We start from the raw sequence: 11697 nt of genomic DNA, 5'->3' as shown, positions 1-11697 counted from the left end.
CTTTCTCTTTCCCTTTATTTCTTTGAATCTATCTCTCTCTCGAAGAATCTCTTGAACTCTCTACATCTATGTGCCTCTCTCTTTGTCTCTCTGCCAGTTGGTCTCTGTCTCTCTCTCTGTCTTCATCCAGTGCACTGCCCACAGTAAGCAGGCAATAAAGACCATTGATGGTAATCTCTCTCTCTCTCTCTCTCTCTCTCTCTCTCTCTCTCTCTCTCTCCCCCCCCCCCCCCTTTGGTGTAACTCTATCCATCTAGTTTTCTCTGCCCTTCCACCCTCGAGTCTTTCTCTCCCCACTAATGTCTTTCTCTTGTCGCCTCTCCGTCTCCGTCTCTCTGCATCTCTGTCACATTTTGGGCAGAGGTTAGGGCGGAAAGCGGACCCCCCCAAAAGAAGGTCCTGGGTGAGGAATGGTGGAAGAGCCAGCGGCGGTGGGCGGCAGGATTCTCGGGTCCATGAGGGGAGCAAGGGCCAGAAGACTGGTTCCCAAGTTGGGAGTGACGATGGGAACGAGGACTCCTGGTGAAGATGGGGAGGCGGGGGGTCCTCCGTCCTGCATCTCGCTTCCCCTCCATCCCCCCTCCCTCTGGTGACTCACCTCTGCAGCCGGTGCGTCAGCACCGGGGGGAGGGGGCGCAGCCATGAGGGGGTGGGGATGGGGGGGCTTCAATTTTAGACGTGGAGGGGGAAGGTCACCCCTTCACCTCCCGGTATTTCTCACCCCCACCTGTCGCCCCTCTCCCCAACCACACCCACTTATACATCGGGGCGCCGTGGGGAAGGGGCTGGGGGGCGGTGTCAGAGGTTGGGGGGCGACTTGAATAGGGAGGTGATGAGGAAGGTAAGGGGGGGGGCGGTAATAATGGGACTATAGATCTCGGAATCCTGTCCTGGAGACCCTGCGCCCCCAACTCCCCCCCCCAGCCCACCCCCAGAGAGGGGGATAAAAGACCCGAGAGAGAAAGACCGCCGCAGAGATGAGTCACCCAGAAGGGGAGGGAGAGAGGAAGGGAGGGAGAGACAGAGAGTCACAGAGACACAGAGAGGTGGACACACCGAGAGAGATAGAGGAGCGAGACAGAGAGCGAGAGTTCTGGGGGGAGGGAGGGACCCGTGGTCCTTTCCCCTCTCTCACCCCCCACCTAGGAGAATAAAAGCAGAAAGAGCCCAAGTAATTGGATCCATCCCCGTGACCCTTCACACACCCAGAGGCACGCACCCGCAGCACACTGAGTCACAAAAGCACGTCCAGAAACACACGATCCCATCACACACCCTGACTCTCTTACAGCCACACCCACGCTCACGAGGTGCCGCTCTCCCTTACTCGCACTCTCTCATATGCTCGCAGCTTTCCCCCCACAACAACACACAGAAACACGCAAGCAGTGATACATACAAAAAGCGAGGAACATGCCTGTACATGTATACATACAAAGACACACACACAGACACACGTCCACACCCCCTTCCCCTCTCCATCCCTCTCTTCGCTTAACGCTGGGCGTGTTCCGGGCGCCCTCGTGTGGTTCCATCCGGAACTGCAGCGGGTCCGGCTCTGAGCTTTGAACGCGCGGTGACTTTTTTAAACGCCGGGTGACTTTGGTGGACTCCCCCCCGTTGGGCCGGACGGAGGTGGTTTGGACGCCGACCCTGAGAGGGCTGAAGGTGAGGAGTCTTCTAGACTGTGAGCCCACTGTTGGGTAGGGACTGTCTCTTTATGTTGCCAACTTGTACTTCCCAAGCGCTTAGTACAGTGCTCTGCACACAAGAAGCACTCAGCTCAGTAAATACGATTGATTGATTGATTGATTGATTGAGGAGGGAGGGTGGGAGGCGCTGGGCGGGGTGGAGGGGTTGGTCTCTGCATCCCATAGTTCCCCTGCCCTACGCTTCTTTGGGGGAGGATATTCAATTCAGTTCAATTCAATCGTATCTATCAATCAATCAATCAATCAATCAATCAATCGTATTTATTGAGCGCATACTGTGTGCAGAGCACTGTACTAAGCGCTTGGGAAGTACAAGTTGGCAATATTTATAATCATAATAATAATGACGGTATTTGTTAAGCGTTTACTATGTGCACAGCACTGTTCTAAGCTCTGGGGGGCTACAGGGTGGTCAGGTTGTCCCACGTGGGGTTCACAGTCTTAATCTCTGTTTATTTATTTATTTTACTTGTACATATTTATTCTACTTAATAATAATAATAATAGTAATGGCATTTATTAAACGCTTACTATGTGCAAAGCACTGTTCTAAGCGCTGGGGAGGTTACAAGGTGATCAGGTTGTCCCACAGGGGGCTCACAGTCTTAATCCCCATTTTACAGATGAGGGAACTGAGGCACAGAGAAGTGACTTGCCCACAGTCACACAGCTGACAAGTGGCGGAGCCGGGATTTGAACCCATGACCTCTGACTCCCAAGCCCGGGCTCTTTCCATTGAGCCACGCTGCTTCTCCTGCTTCTCTTCTACTTATTTTATTTTGTTAATATGTTTTGTTTTGTTCTCTGTTTCCCCCTTCTAGACTCTGAGCCCACTGTTGGGTAGGGACCGTCTCTATATGTTGCCAACTTGGACTTCCCAAGCGCTTAGTCCAGTGCTCTGCACACAGTAAACGCTCAATAAATACGATTCAATGAATGAATGAATGAATGAATCCCCATTTTACAGATGAGGGAACTTTGGCACAGAGAAGTTAAGTGACTTAAGTCACACAGCTGACAACTGGCGGAGCTGGGATTTGAACCCATGCCCTCTGACTCCAAAGCCCGTGCTCTTTCCACTGAACCACGCTGCTTCTCTATGGAGCGCTTACTGGAGCTTATGGAGCACTTACTCTGTGCAAAGCACTGTACTGAGCATTTGGGAGAGTACACTACAACACCAGACACATTCCCTGCCCGCAGTGAGCTCACAGCCTAGAGGGAGCGATGGGCAATGGTGTTTATTGAGCTCTTATGGTGTGCAGAACACTGTAGTAATTAATAATCATAATTATTATCATGGTATTTGTTAAGCGCTTACTGTATAGCAAGCACTGCTCTAAGCCCTGGGGTGGATGCGAGTCATTCAGATTGGACACAGTCCCTGTCCCAAATAGGGCTCACAGTCTTAATCGCCATTACAGGGGATGTGCACAATTTCCCCATTACAGATGAGGTAACTGAGGCCCAGAGAAGTGAAGTGACTTGTCCAAGGTCACACCGAAGACATGTGGCAGAGCCCAGGTCCCTCTGACTCCCACGCCCATCCTCTATCTACTAAACATGCTGCTTCTAGGGTCCACTGTAGTAAGCGCTTGGGAGAGTAAACAATAACAGAGTCGGTGGGCACATTCCCTACCTACAATGAGTTAACTGTCTAGAGGACCTTTCCCCGAGAATCCACTGGATTTGTCGTTTCCCATTGCTGAGATCCCCTGGAACTCAGGAGGAGTGGCAAGGACTGACTCAGTTTCCCCTACCCTCCTTCCTCTGGCCCCAGAGAAACTCACAGAGACAAGAAGAGAGAGTGGGTCCTTTTTATTGCAATACAGCCTTTGGAGAGGGTAAATCAAAGTAGGGTAGTGAAAAAGGAGGAGATCGATGTGAGGAGCTGGGGTACCCCTGGAGTGGGGAGTCCTGGAGGGAGAATGTAGAAGTCCTTGGGGGGATGGGGAAGGTGAGGAGGGAGGAAAGGTAAAATGGGGAGGTGGGTATGTGGTGAAGTGAGGGTGGGAAGAGACCGGGGGAGAGGTGCACTGGTTTGGAGAAAAGAGTTAAAAGTGGGGGCCGCAGGGCAGCCACCACCACGACAGGTGTACCCCAGCAGAGGTTAGAGACCCCATCCTGCCCCCCTACATCGGACTCCCTGACGGTTCTCTCCCCAGTGAGGGGCAGTGAGGGGGAGCTGAGATCTGATGGAAGCAGGTTTGGGGGTCATGGGTCAGGCCGAAGGAGTCTCTAGTCTCTAGTTCTAAATTTATCTCCTTTGCAGCGTTTCTCTATTGCACATTTTTTGGTCTATGAAGCGGGAGAGGGATAGAGTGGGGACAGGGAGGGTTGCTTATAGGGCTGGAGAAGCCCTGGAGAAAGGGGAAGAGATAAAGGGGGAAGGTGATGGGGGCAAAGAGACCAAGGGGAGAGAAAAAAGAGAGGCAGCAAAATGGAAGGGGAGGGAGGCCGAGAGAAGGGGAAGAGAGACGGAGACTCAGAGGCAGAAATGGGGTCAAACTGTGGCGGGGGGTGAGGAGAGACAGAGGCGCAGAGACTCAGGAAGAAAGTGGGGGGCGAGGAGCTTGGGGGGGAAGGGGCGAGGAGGGGATAGAGGGTGGTCGGAGGGACTGGGGAGTGGGGTGCTCAGGGGGAGCTGCCTGGAGGGCTTCATCTCCCCAGGAAGGGTTGGGGGGCGGGGGTCCAGATGTCGACCTCCAGCAGAAAGTGTTCAGAGTAGCCCTTGTCCAGCTCGAGGCCCAGGGCGTCCTGGCAGAAGGCGGCCAGCTGCGGCCAGAGGTCCAGGGCCAGGAAGAGTTGGCACACAACATCGTGGCCGGCGAGGGTCGGGCCCGGCCGCTCGAGGTCTACTTGTCTACTTGTTTTGTTTGTTGTCTGCCTCCCCTTCTAGACAGTGAGCCCGCTGTTGGGCAGGAACGGTCTCTCTATGTTGCCGATTTGTAATAATCGTAATAACGATGGCATTTGTTAAGCGCCTGCTATGTGCAAAGCACTGTTCTAAGCGCTGGGGGGATACAAGGTGATCAGGTTGTCCCACGTGGGGCTCACAGTCTTAATCCCCATTTTCCAGATGAGCTAACTGAGGCCCAGAGAAGTGAAGTGACTTGCCCAAGGTCACACAGCAGACAAGTGGCAGAGCCGGGATTAGAACCCATGACCTCTGACTGCCAAGCCCGGGCTCTTTCCACTGAGCCATGCTGCTTCTCTACTTCCCAAGCGCTTCTCCACTTCCCTTCTTCTTGTACTTCCCGAGCGCTTAGTACAGTGCGCCGCACACAGTAAGCGCTCAATAAATACGATTGAGTGAATGAGTGAGGTGGCTGAGCAGCGTAGGCCGCGTCCCCGCCGAAGGCGTCCACGCTCAGGGAGCGTCAGGACCCACCGCGGCCCGGCGGGACAGGGAGAGGTAGGCCGCACAGGGTGAGCAGGTGGGGCCGCCCGCCATTCCAGCCCTCACCCAGCCAGCAGGCGCAGGTTGCCCTCTCCATGCCAGAGGGCTGCCAGTCTTGGACGATGGCACCGCCGGGCAGGACGTCCCGCTGGACGGCGGGGGCCAGCAGCAGCCCCGACACCTCCTCCAGACGCGAGGCCCTCAAGGGCAGCATGGCTCGGTGGAAAGAGCCCGGGCTTTGGAGTCAGAGATCACGGGTTCAAACCCCAGCTCCGCCCCTTGTCCGCTGTGTGACTTTGGACAGGTCACTTCACTTCTCTGGGCCTCAGTTCCCTCACCTGTAAAATGGGCATTAAGACTGTGAGCCCCCCGAGGGACAACCTGATCACCTCGTAACCTCCCCAGCGCTTAGAACAGTGCTTTGCACACAGTCAGTGCTTAATAAATGCCATTATTATTATTAAAATGGGACAGGCCGCAGTCTCTCCAATCAATCAATCAATCAATCGTATTTATTGAGCGCGTACTGTGTGCGGAGCACTGTACTAAGCGCTTGGGAAGTCCAAGTTGGCAACATATAGAGACGGTCCCTACCCAACAGTGGGCTCACAGTCTAAAAGGGGGAGTCAGAGAACAAGACCAAACTAACAAAATAAAATAAATAGGATAGGTACAAGTAAAATAAATAAATAGAGTAATAAATATGTACAAACATATATACAGGTGCTGTGGTGAAGAGAAGGAGGTAAGATGGGGGGATGGAGAGGGGGACGAGGGGGAGAGGAAGGAAGGGGCTCAGTGTGGGAAGGCCTCCTGGAGGAGGTGAGCTCTCAGTAGGGCCTTGAAGGGAGGAAGAGAGCTAGCTTGGCGGATTGGCAGAGGGATTGGGGGCATTCCAGGCCCGGGGGAAACACACCTGCAGGATGCCCTGACGGTGGGGGAGACAGGCGCCTGGGTCCCTGGGTCCCTGAGGACAGGATGAGATCGGGGCCTGGTGGGGGGGTGGAAGGGAAAGGAGAAGGGAGGAGAAGGGAGAATGGGGGAGGGAGGGGCCCAACAGTGCTTGGAACATAGGAAGTGCTTAACAAATAATAATAATAATAATAATAATAATAATAATAATAATGGCATTTATTAAGCACTTACTATGCGCCAAACACTGTTCTAAGCGCCGGCGGGGTTACAAGGTGATCAGGTTGTCCCACGGGGAGCTCACAGTCAATCCCCATTTTCCAGGTGAGGAAACTGAGGCGCAGAGAAGTGAAGTGACTTGCCCAAAGTCACACAGCTGACAATTGGCGGAGCCGGGATTTGAACCCATGACCACTGACTCCAAAGCCCAGGCCCTTTCCACTGAGCCACACTGCTTCAGTATAATACCATTAATACCATAATATAATATAATATAATAATATAATATAATATAATATAATATAATATAATATAATATAATAATATATGATATATGATATATAAATATAATAATATAGTATAATGCCATTATTATTCTTATTCTTAGAAGGAGGAGGAGGTGGAAAAGAAGGGGGAGGGGAGAAGGAAGAGGAAGTGGAAAAGAAGGGGAAGGGGCAGAGAAGCAGCATGGCTCAGTAGAAAGAGCCCGGGGAGTCAGAGGTCGTGGGTTCTAAACCCGACTCCTCCACTTATCAGCTGTGTGACTTTGGGCAAGTCACTTAACTTCTCTGTGCCTCAGTGACTTCATCTGGAAAATGGGGATGAAGACTGGGAGCCCCACGTGGGACAACCTCTGATTACCTTGTATCTCCCCCAGCGCTTAGAGCTGTGCTTGGCACATAGTAAGCGCTTAGCAAGTACCATCATTATTTTTATTATTCTCTTTGCCTCATTTCCCTCATCCGTAAAATGGGGATGAAGATTCTGAGCCCCACGAGGGACAACCTGCTTACCTTGTATTTGGGCAAGTCACTTAACTTCTCTGTGCCTCAGTGACTTCATCTGGAAAATGGGGATGAAGACCGGGAGCCCCACGTAGGACAACCTGATTACCTTGTATCTCCCCCAGCACTTAGAACTGTGCTTGGCACATAGTAAGCGCTTAACAAGTACCATCATTATTTTTATTATTCTCTTTGCCTCATTTCCCTCATCCGTAAAATGGGGATGAAGATTCTGAGCCCCACGAGGGACAACCTGCTTAGCTTGTGTTTACCCCAGGGCTTAGAACAGTGCTGGGCACATAGTAAGCGCTTAACAAATGCCATCATTATTATTATTATTAATTCTTCTTATAATTAGATCCGTTCCCTGGGGGCGAGGGGAAAGGGAGCCTTTCCAACCGAGAGGGAAATCTCCCCCTTCCCTCAATTATTTGGGACAGGGGGTGGCAGGGAGGGCCGGGGAATTCCATCCCCTCCACCCTTCCCATCCCACGCGATCCCTCTATCTTGTCAGAATTGGGAGAGCGTGGGTCCTGAGGAGGGTCCGGGGGGCAAGAGGGGGAAATCCGGGTCGGAAAATAATAATAATAATGATAATAATGGTATTTGTTAAGCGCTTACTATGTGCAAAGCAACAATAACAACAATAATGGCATTTGTTAAGCGCTTACTATGTGCAGAGTACTGTTCTAAGCGCTGGGGAGGTTACAAGGTGATCAGGTTGTCCCACGTGGGGCTCGCAGTCTTCACCCCCATTTTACAGATGAAGTAACTGAGGCACAGAGAAGAGAGTTCGGGGTTCAGCTCCAACCTCAACGACTCCGCGTCCTGCTGCAGCCTCGGCCCCTTTATAACGCGGATGCCCAAACTCCGTCCTTTCTCCCTCTCTTTTCTATGGTACTTGTTAAGCGCTTACTATGCTCCAGGTACTGATCTAAGCGCTGGGGGAGATCATCATCATCATCATCATCATCATCAATCGTATTTATTGAGCGCTTACTGTGTGCAGAGCACTGTACTAAGCGCTTGGGAAGTACAAGTTGGCAACATATAGAGACAGTCCCTACCCAACAGTGGGCTCACAGTCTAAAAGGGGGAGACAGAGAACAAAACCAAACATACTAACAAAATAAAATAAATAGAATAGATATGTACAAGTAAAATAAATAGAGTAATAAATATGTACAAACATATATACATATATACAGGTGCTGTGGGGAAGGGAGATCCAACCTAATCAGGTTGGACCCAGTCCCTGCCCCACGTGGGGCTCCCGGTCCTCATCCCCATTTTCCAGATGAGGGAACTGAGGCCCAGAAAAGTGAAGTCACTTGCTCAAGGTCACCCAGCAGACAAGTGGCAGGCCCGGGCTCTACCCACTAAGCCACACTCCTCTATTGGGAGAGGAACACGAAGTCGGGGGGAGGGGAGATAATAGTAATAATAATGGCATTTATTAAGCGCTTATTATGTGCAGAGCACTGTTCTAAGCGCTGGGGAATTTACAAGGTGATCAGGTTGTCCCACGTGGGGCTCACAGTCTTCATCCCCATTTTACAGATGAGGGAACTGAGGCCCGGAGAAGTTAAGTGACTTGGCCAAAGTCACACAGTTGACAAGTGGTCACACTAGGGGGGCACAGGGGGCTGCTGTGTGATCTTGTGCCAATCATTTTACTTCTCTGTGCCTCAGTTTCCTCGACTGTAAAACGGGGATTGGGACTGGGAGCCCCACATGGGACAGGGACTTGGGTCCAACCCGGTTTGTTTGCATCCGCCCCAGCGCTCAGAACAGTGACTGGCACATAGTAAGCACTTAACAAATGCTATCATTCTTATTTATTATTGCCATCGAGGACTCCCAACCCCATCCCAGTCCCCCCAAAACTGAGGCCCTTCCCAACTCCCTCCCCATCTCCCGCCCCGCCCTTGGCCCGCAGCCTGGCCTGCGGATTTTGGGGAAATAGAGAGGAAAAGAGGGGATATCTGCGGGTGAGGGAAGAAGGAGGGCAGATAGATGGGAACAGGGAAGCAGAAAGATGGGGGGACTGAGACAGTGACGGACACTCTGCCCACCTCCCTCCCTTGATCTTATTTTGTTTTTTGTTGACTGTCTCCCCCTTTCTAAACTGTAAGCCCGTTATTGGGTAGGAATTGTCCCTACCTGTGGCTGAATTGTACTTTCCAAGCGCTTAGTACAGTGCTCTGCACCCAGTAAGCGCTCAGTAAATACAATTGAATGAATGGATGAGTGACCCCCGCTCTATCCCACCCTGACACCTTGCGACCGACTCGGTGCCCCTCTCCCGGTTCTGCCGTTGGGTTCACGAACTCGGAGAACTGAGATAAAACTCATATAAGCAGCGTGGCCCAGTGGAAAGAGCCCGGGCTTTGGAGTCAGAGGGCATGGGTTCAAACCCCAGCTCCGCCAATTGTCAGCTGGGTGACTTTGGGCAAGTCACTTCACTTCTCTGGGCCTCAGTTGCCTCATCTGGAAAATGGGGATTAAGACTGTGAGCCCCCCATGGGACAACCTGATCACCTTGTAACCTCCCCAGCGCTTAGAACAGTGCTTTGCACATAGTAAGCGCTTAATAAATGCCATCATTATTATTATTATTATTAAAACGGCACGCTAGCAGCTGCTTCTTCATGATCTCTTAATGAAAGCTAAGGAGACTGTTCAACTGAGACGTCTCAAGAAGTAGCCACTTAAGCCCCATGGTCTTCATTTCCCCCCCGCTCCTTTGGCCCTTTTTCTTGCCAATTTGTTTTTTTTTTAATTGCCGGTTCATCACGTAAGGTTCCGTAGCCATCTCTCCCTCAGGCCTCCGCATCCCAGCTTTGGGGCGGGAGAACACTTTCATCTCTTAGACTGTGAGCCCACTGTTGGGTAGGGACTGTCTCTATGTGTTGCCAATTTGTACTTCCCAAGCGCTTAGTACAGTGCTCTGCACATAGTAAGCGCTCAATAAATACGATTGATGATGATGATGATGATGATGACACCTGTGACAGCCATCCAATCCCCCCAGCCTCATCCCAAAATGGTCCTATTGGTTTATACTGGGGTCCGACAGTGGCAGCCTCCCCCGGGCTCACTGTGGCAGGGAATATGTCTGTTTATTATTGTATTGTCCTCTCCCAAGCGCTTAGTACGGTGGTCTACACACAGAAGGCACTCAGTAAGTACGAATGAATGAATGCTACATTTCAAAGCGTCTGCCTGTATTGGTTTATACTGGTCCTTGCCTCCAAGCCCCGATGCCAGGACCGCCCACCTAATAATATTAATCAATCAATCCATCAATCGTATTTATTGAGCACTTACTGTGTGCAAAGCACTGTACTAAGCGCTTGGGAAGTACAAGTTGGCAACAAATAGAGACAGTCCCTACCCAACAGTGGGCTCACAGTCTAAAATGATCAGATGATCAATGATAAAATGATCAGATGATTAATGATAATCATCGTTATTGTTATCATTATCATCCTTATTATTATATTTGTTAAGCCCCTACTTTGTCCCAGGCACTGTACTAGCTTAATGATTAGCACAGTGCTTTTGGCACATAGTAAGCGTGGCTCAGTGGAAAGAGCACGGGCTTTGGAGTCAGAGGTCATGGGTTGAAATCCCGTTCTGCCACTTGTCAGCTGTGTGACTTTGGACAAGTCACTTAACTTCTCTGTGCCTCAGTTACCTCATCTGTAAAATGGGGATTAAGACTGTGAGCCCCATGTGGGACAACCTGATCACCTTGTAACCTCCCCAGCGCTTAGAACAGTGCTTTGCACATAGTAAGCGCTTAATAAATGCCATTATTATTATTATTAATATACATAATGTTATTAATAATATAATAATAATAACAGTGAGCCCACTGTTGGGTAGGGACTGTCTCTATATGTTGCCAACTTGTACTTCCCAAGCGCTTAGTACAGTGCTCTGCACACAGTAAGTGCTCAATAAATATGATTGATTGATTGATTGATTATTATTATTAGGTGGGCGGTCCTGGCATCGGGGCTTGGAGGCAAGGACCAGTATAAACCAATACAGGCAGATGCTTTGCAATGTAGCATTCATTCATTCGTACTTACTGAGTGCCTTCACTATTATGGCAAGCTAACCCAAATATTCCCGGAGAATGAGATGGTCATACACCCCTCTCAGAGCCAATGCAAACATGCCGATGGCCGGGGGTCCCAACTGTTTTGTTTGTCTCTTGCGGCGGGGGGGATGTGAAATTTACTAAAGGAAATGGTTCTGGCTGGTTTTTTTCCACCATTTTGCAGCAGGGAATGCAAGTTTCCTCTTGTCATTCAGGGAAAGAAATGACTGGGAAATTGGTACTAGTTAGTCGTTTACCCATTAGAGATTCATTCAATTGTATTTATTGAGTGCTTACTATGTACAGAGCACTGTACAGAGCGCCTTGGGAAAGGACACTACAATAGACAAATTCTATTGTCTGTTGCGTCTCTTGCAGGGGGGATGTGAAATTTACTAAAGGAAATGGTTCTGGCTGGTCTTTTTCCACCATTTTGCAGCAGGGAATGCAAGTTTCCTCTTGTCATTCAGGGAAAGAAATGACTGGGAAATTGGTACTAGTTAGTCGTTTACCCATTAGAGATTCATTCAATTGTATTTATTGAGTGCTTACTATGTA

At 50.4% G+C, this 11697-nt stretch overlaps 1 protein-coding gene across 1 annotated transcript; it reads right to left on the bottom strand.

Annotated features, from left to right (window-relative positions):
• Positions 1-4370: 4370 nt before the first annotated feature.
• NAT16 (N-acetyltransferase 16 (putative)) lies at positions 4371-5326 on the bottom strand. The gene is given in 4 exon segments (XM_038768236.1): positions 4371-4575; positions 5043-5159; positions 5161-5212; positions 5215-5326. Coding segments are annotated over 4 exon segments (486 nt in total).
• Between the last annotated feature and the right edge of the window lie 6371 nt (positions 5327-11697).

Source organism: Tachyglossus aculeatus, chromosome Y4 (assembly GCF_015852505.1).
Source record: "Tachyglossus aculeatus isolate mTacAcu1 chromosome Y4, mTacAcu1.pri, whole genome shotgun sequence".
In the NCBI taxonomy this organism is placed as follows: Eukaryota; Metazoa; Chordata; class Mammalia; order Monotremata; family Tachyglossidae; genus Tachyglossus; species Tachyglossus aculeatus.
The sequence above is the reverse complement of the archived record's forward strand: the minus strand, read 5'-3'. Positions and strand labels throughout refer to the sequence as shown.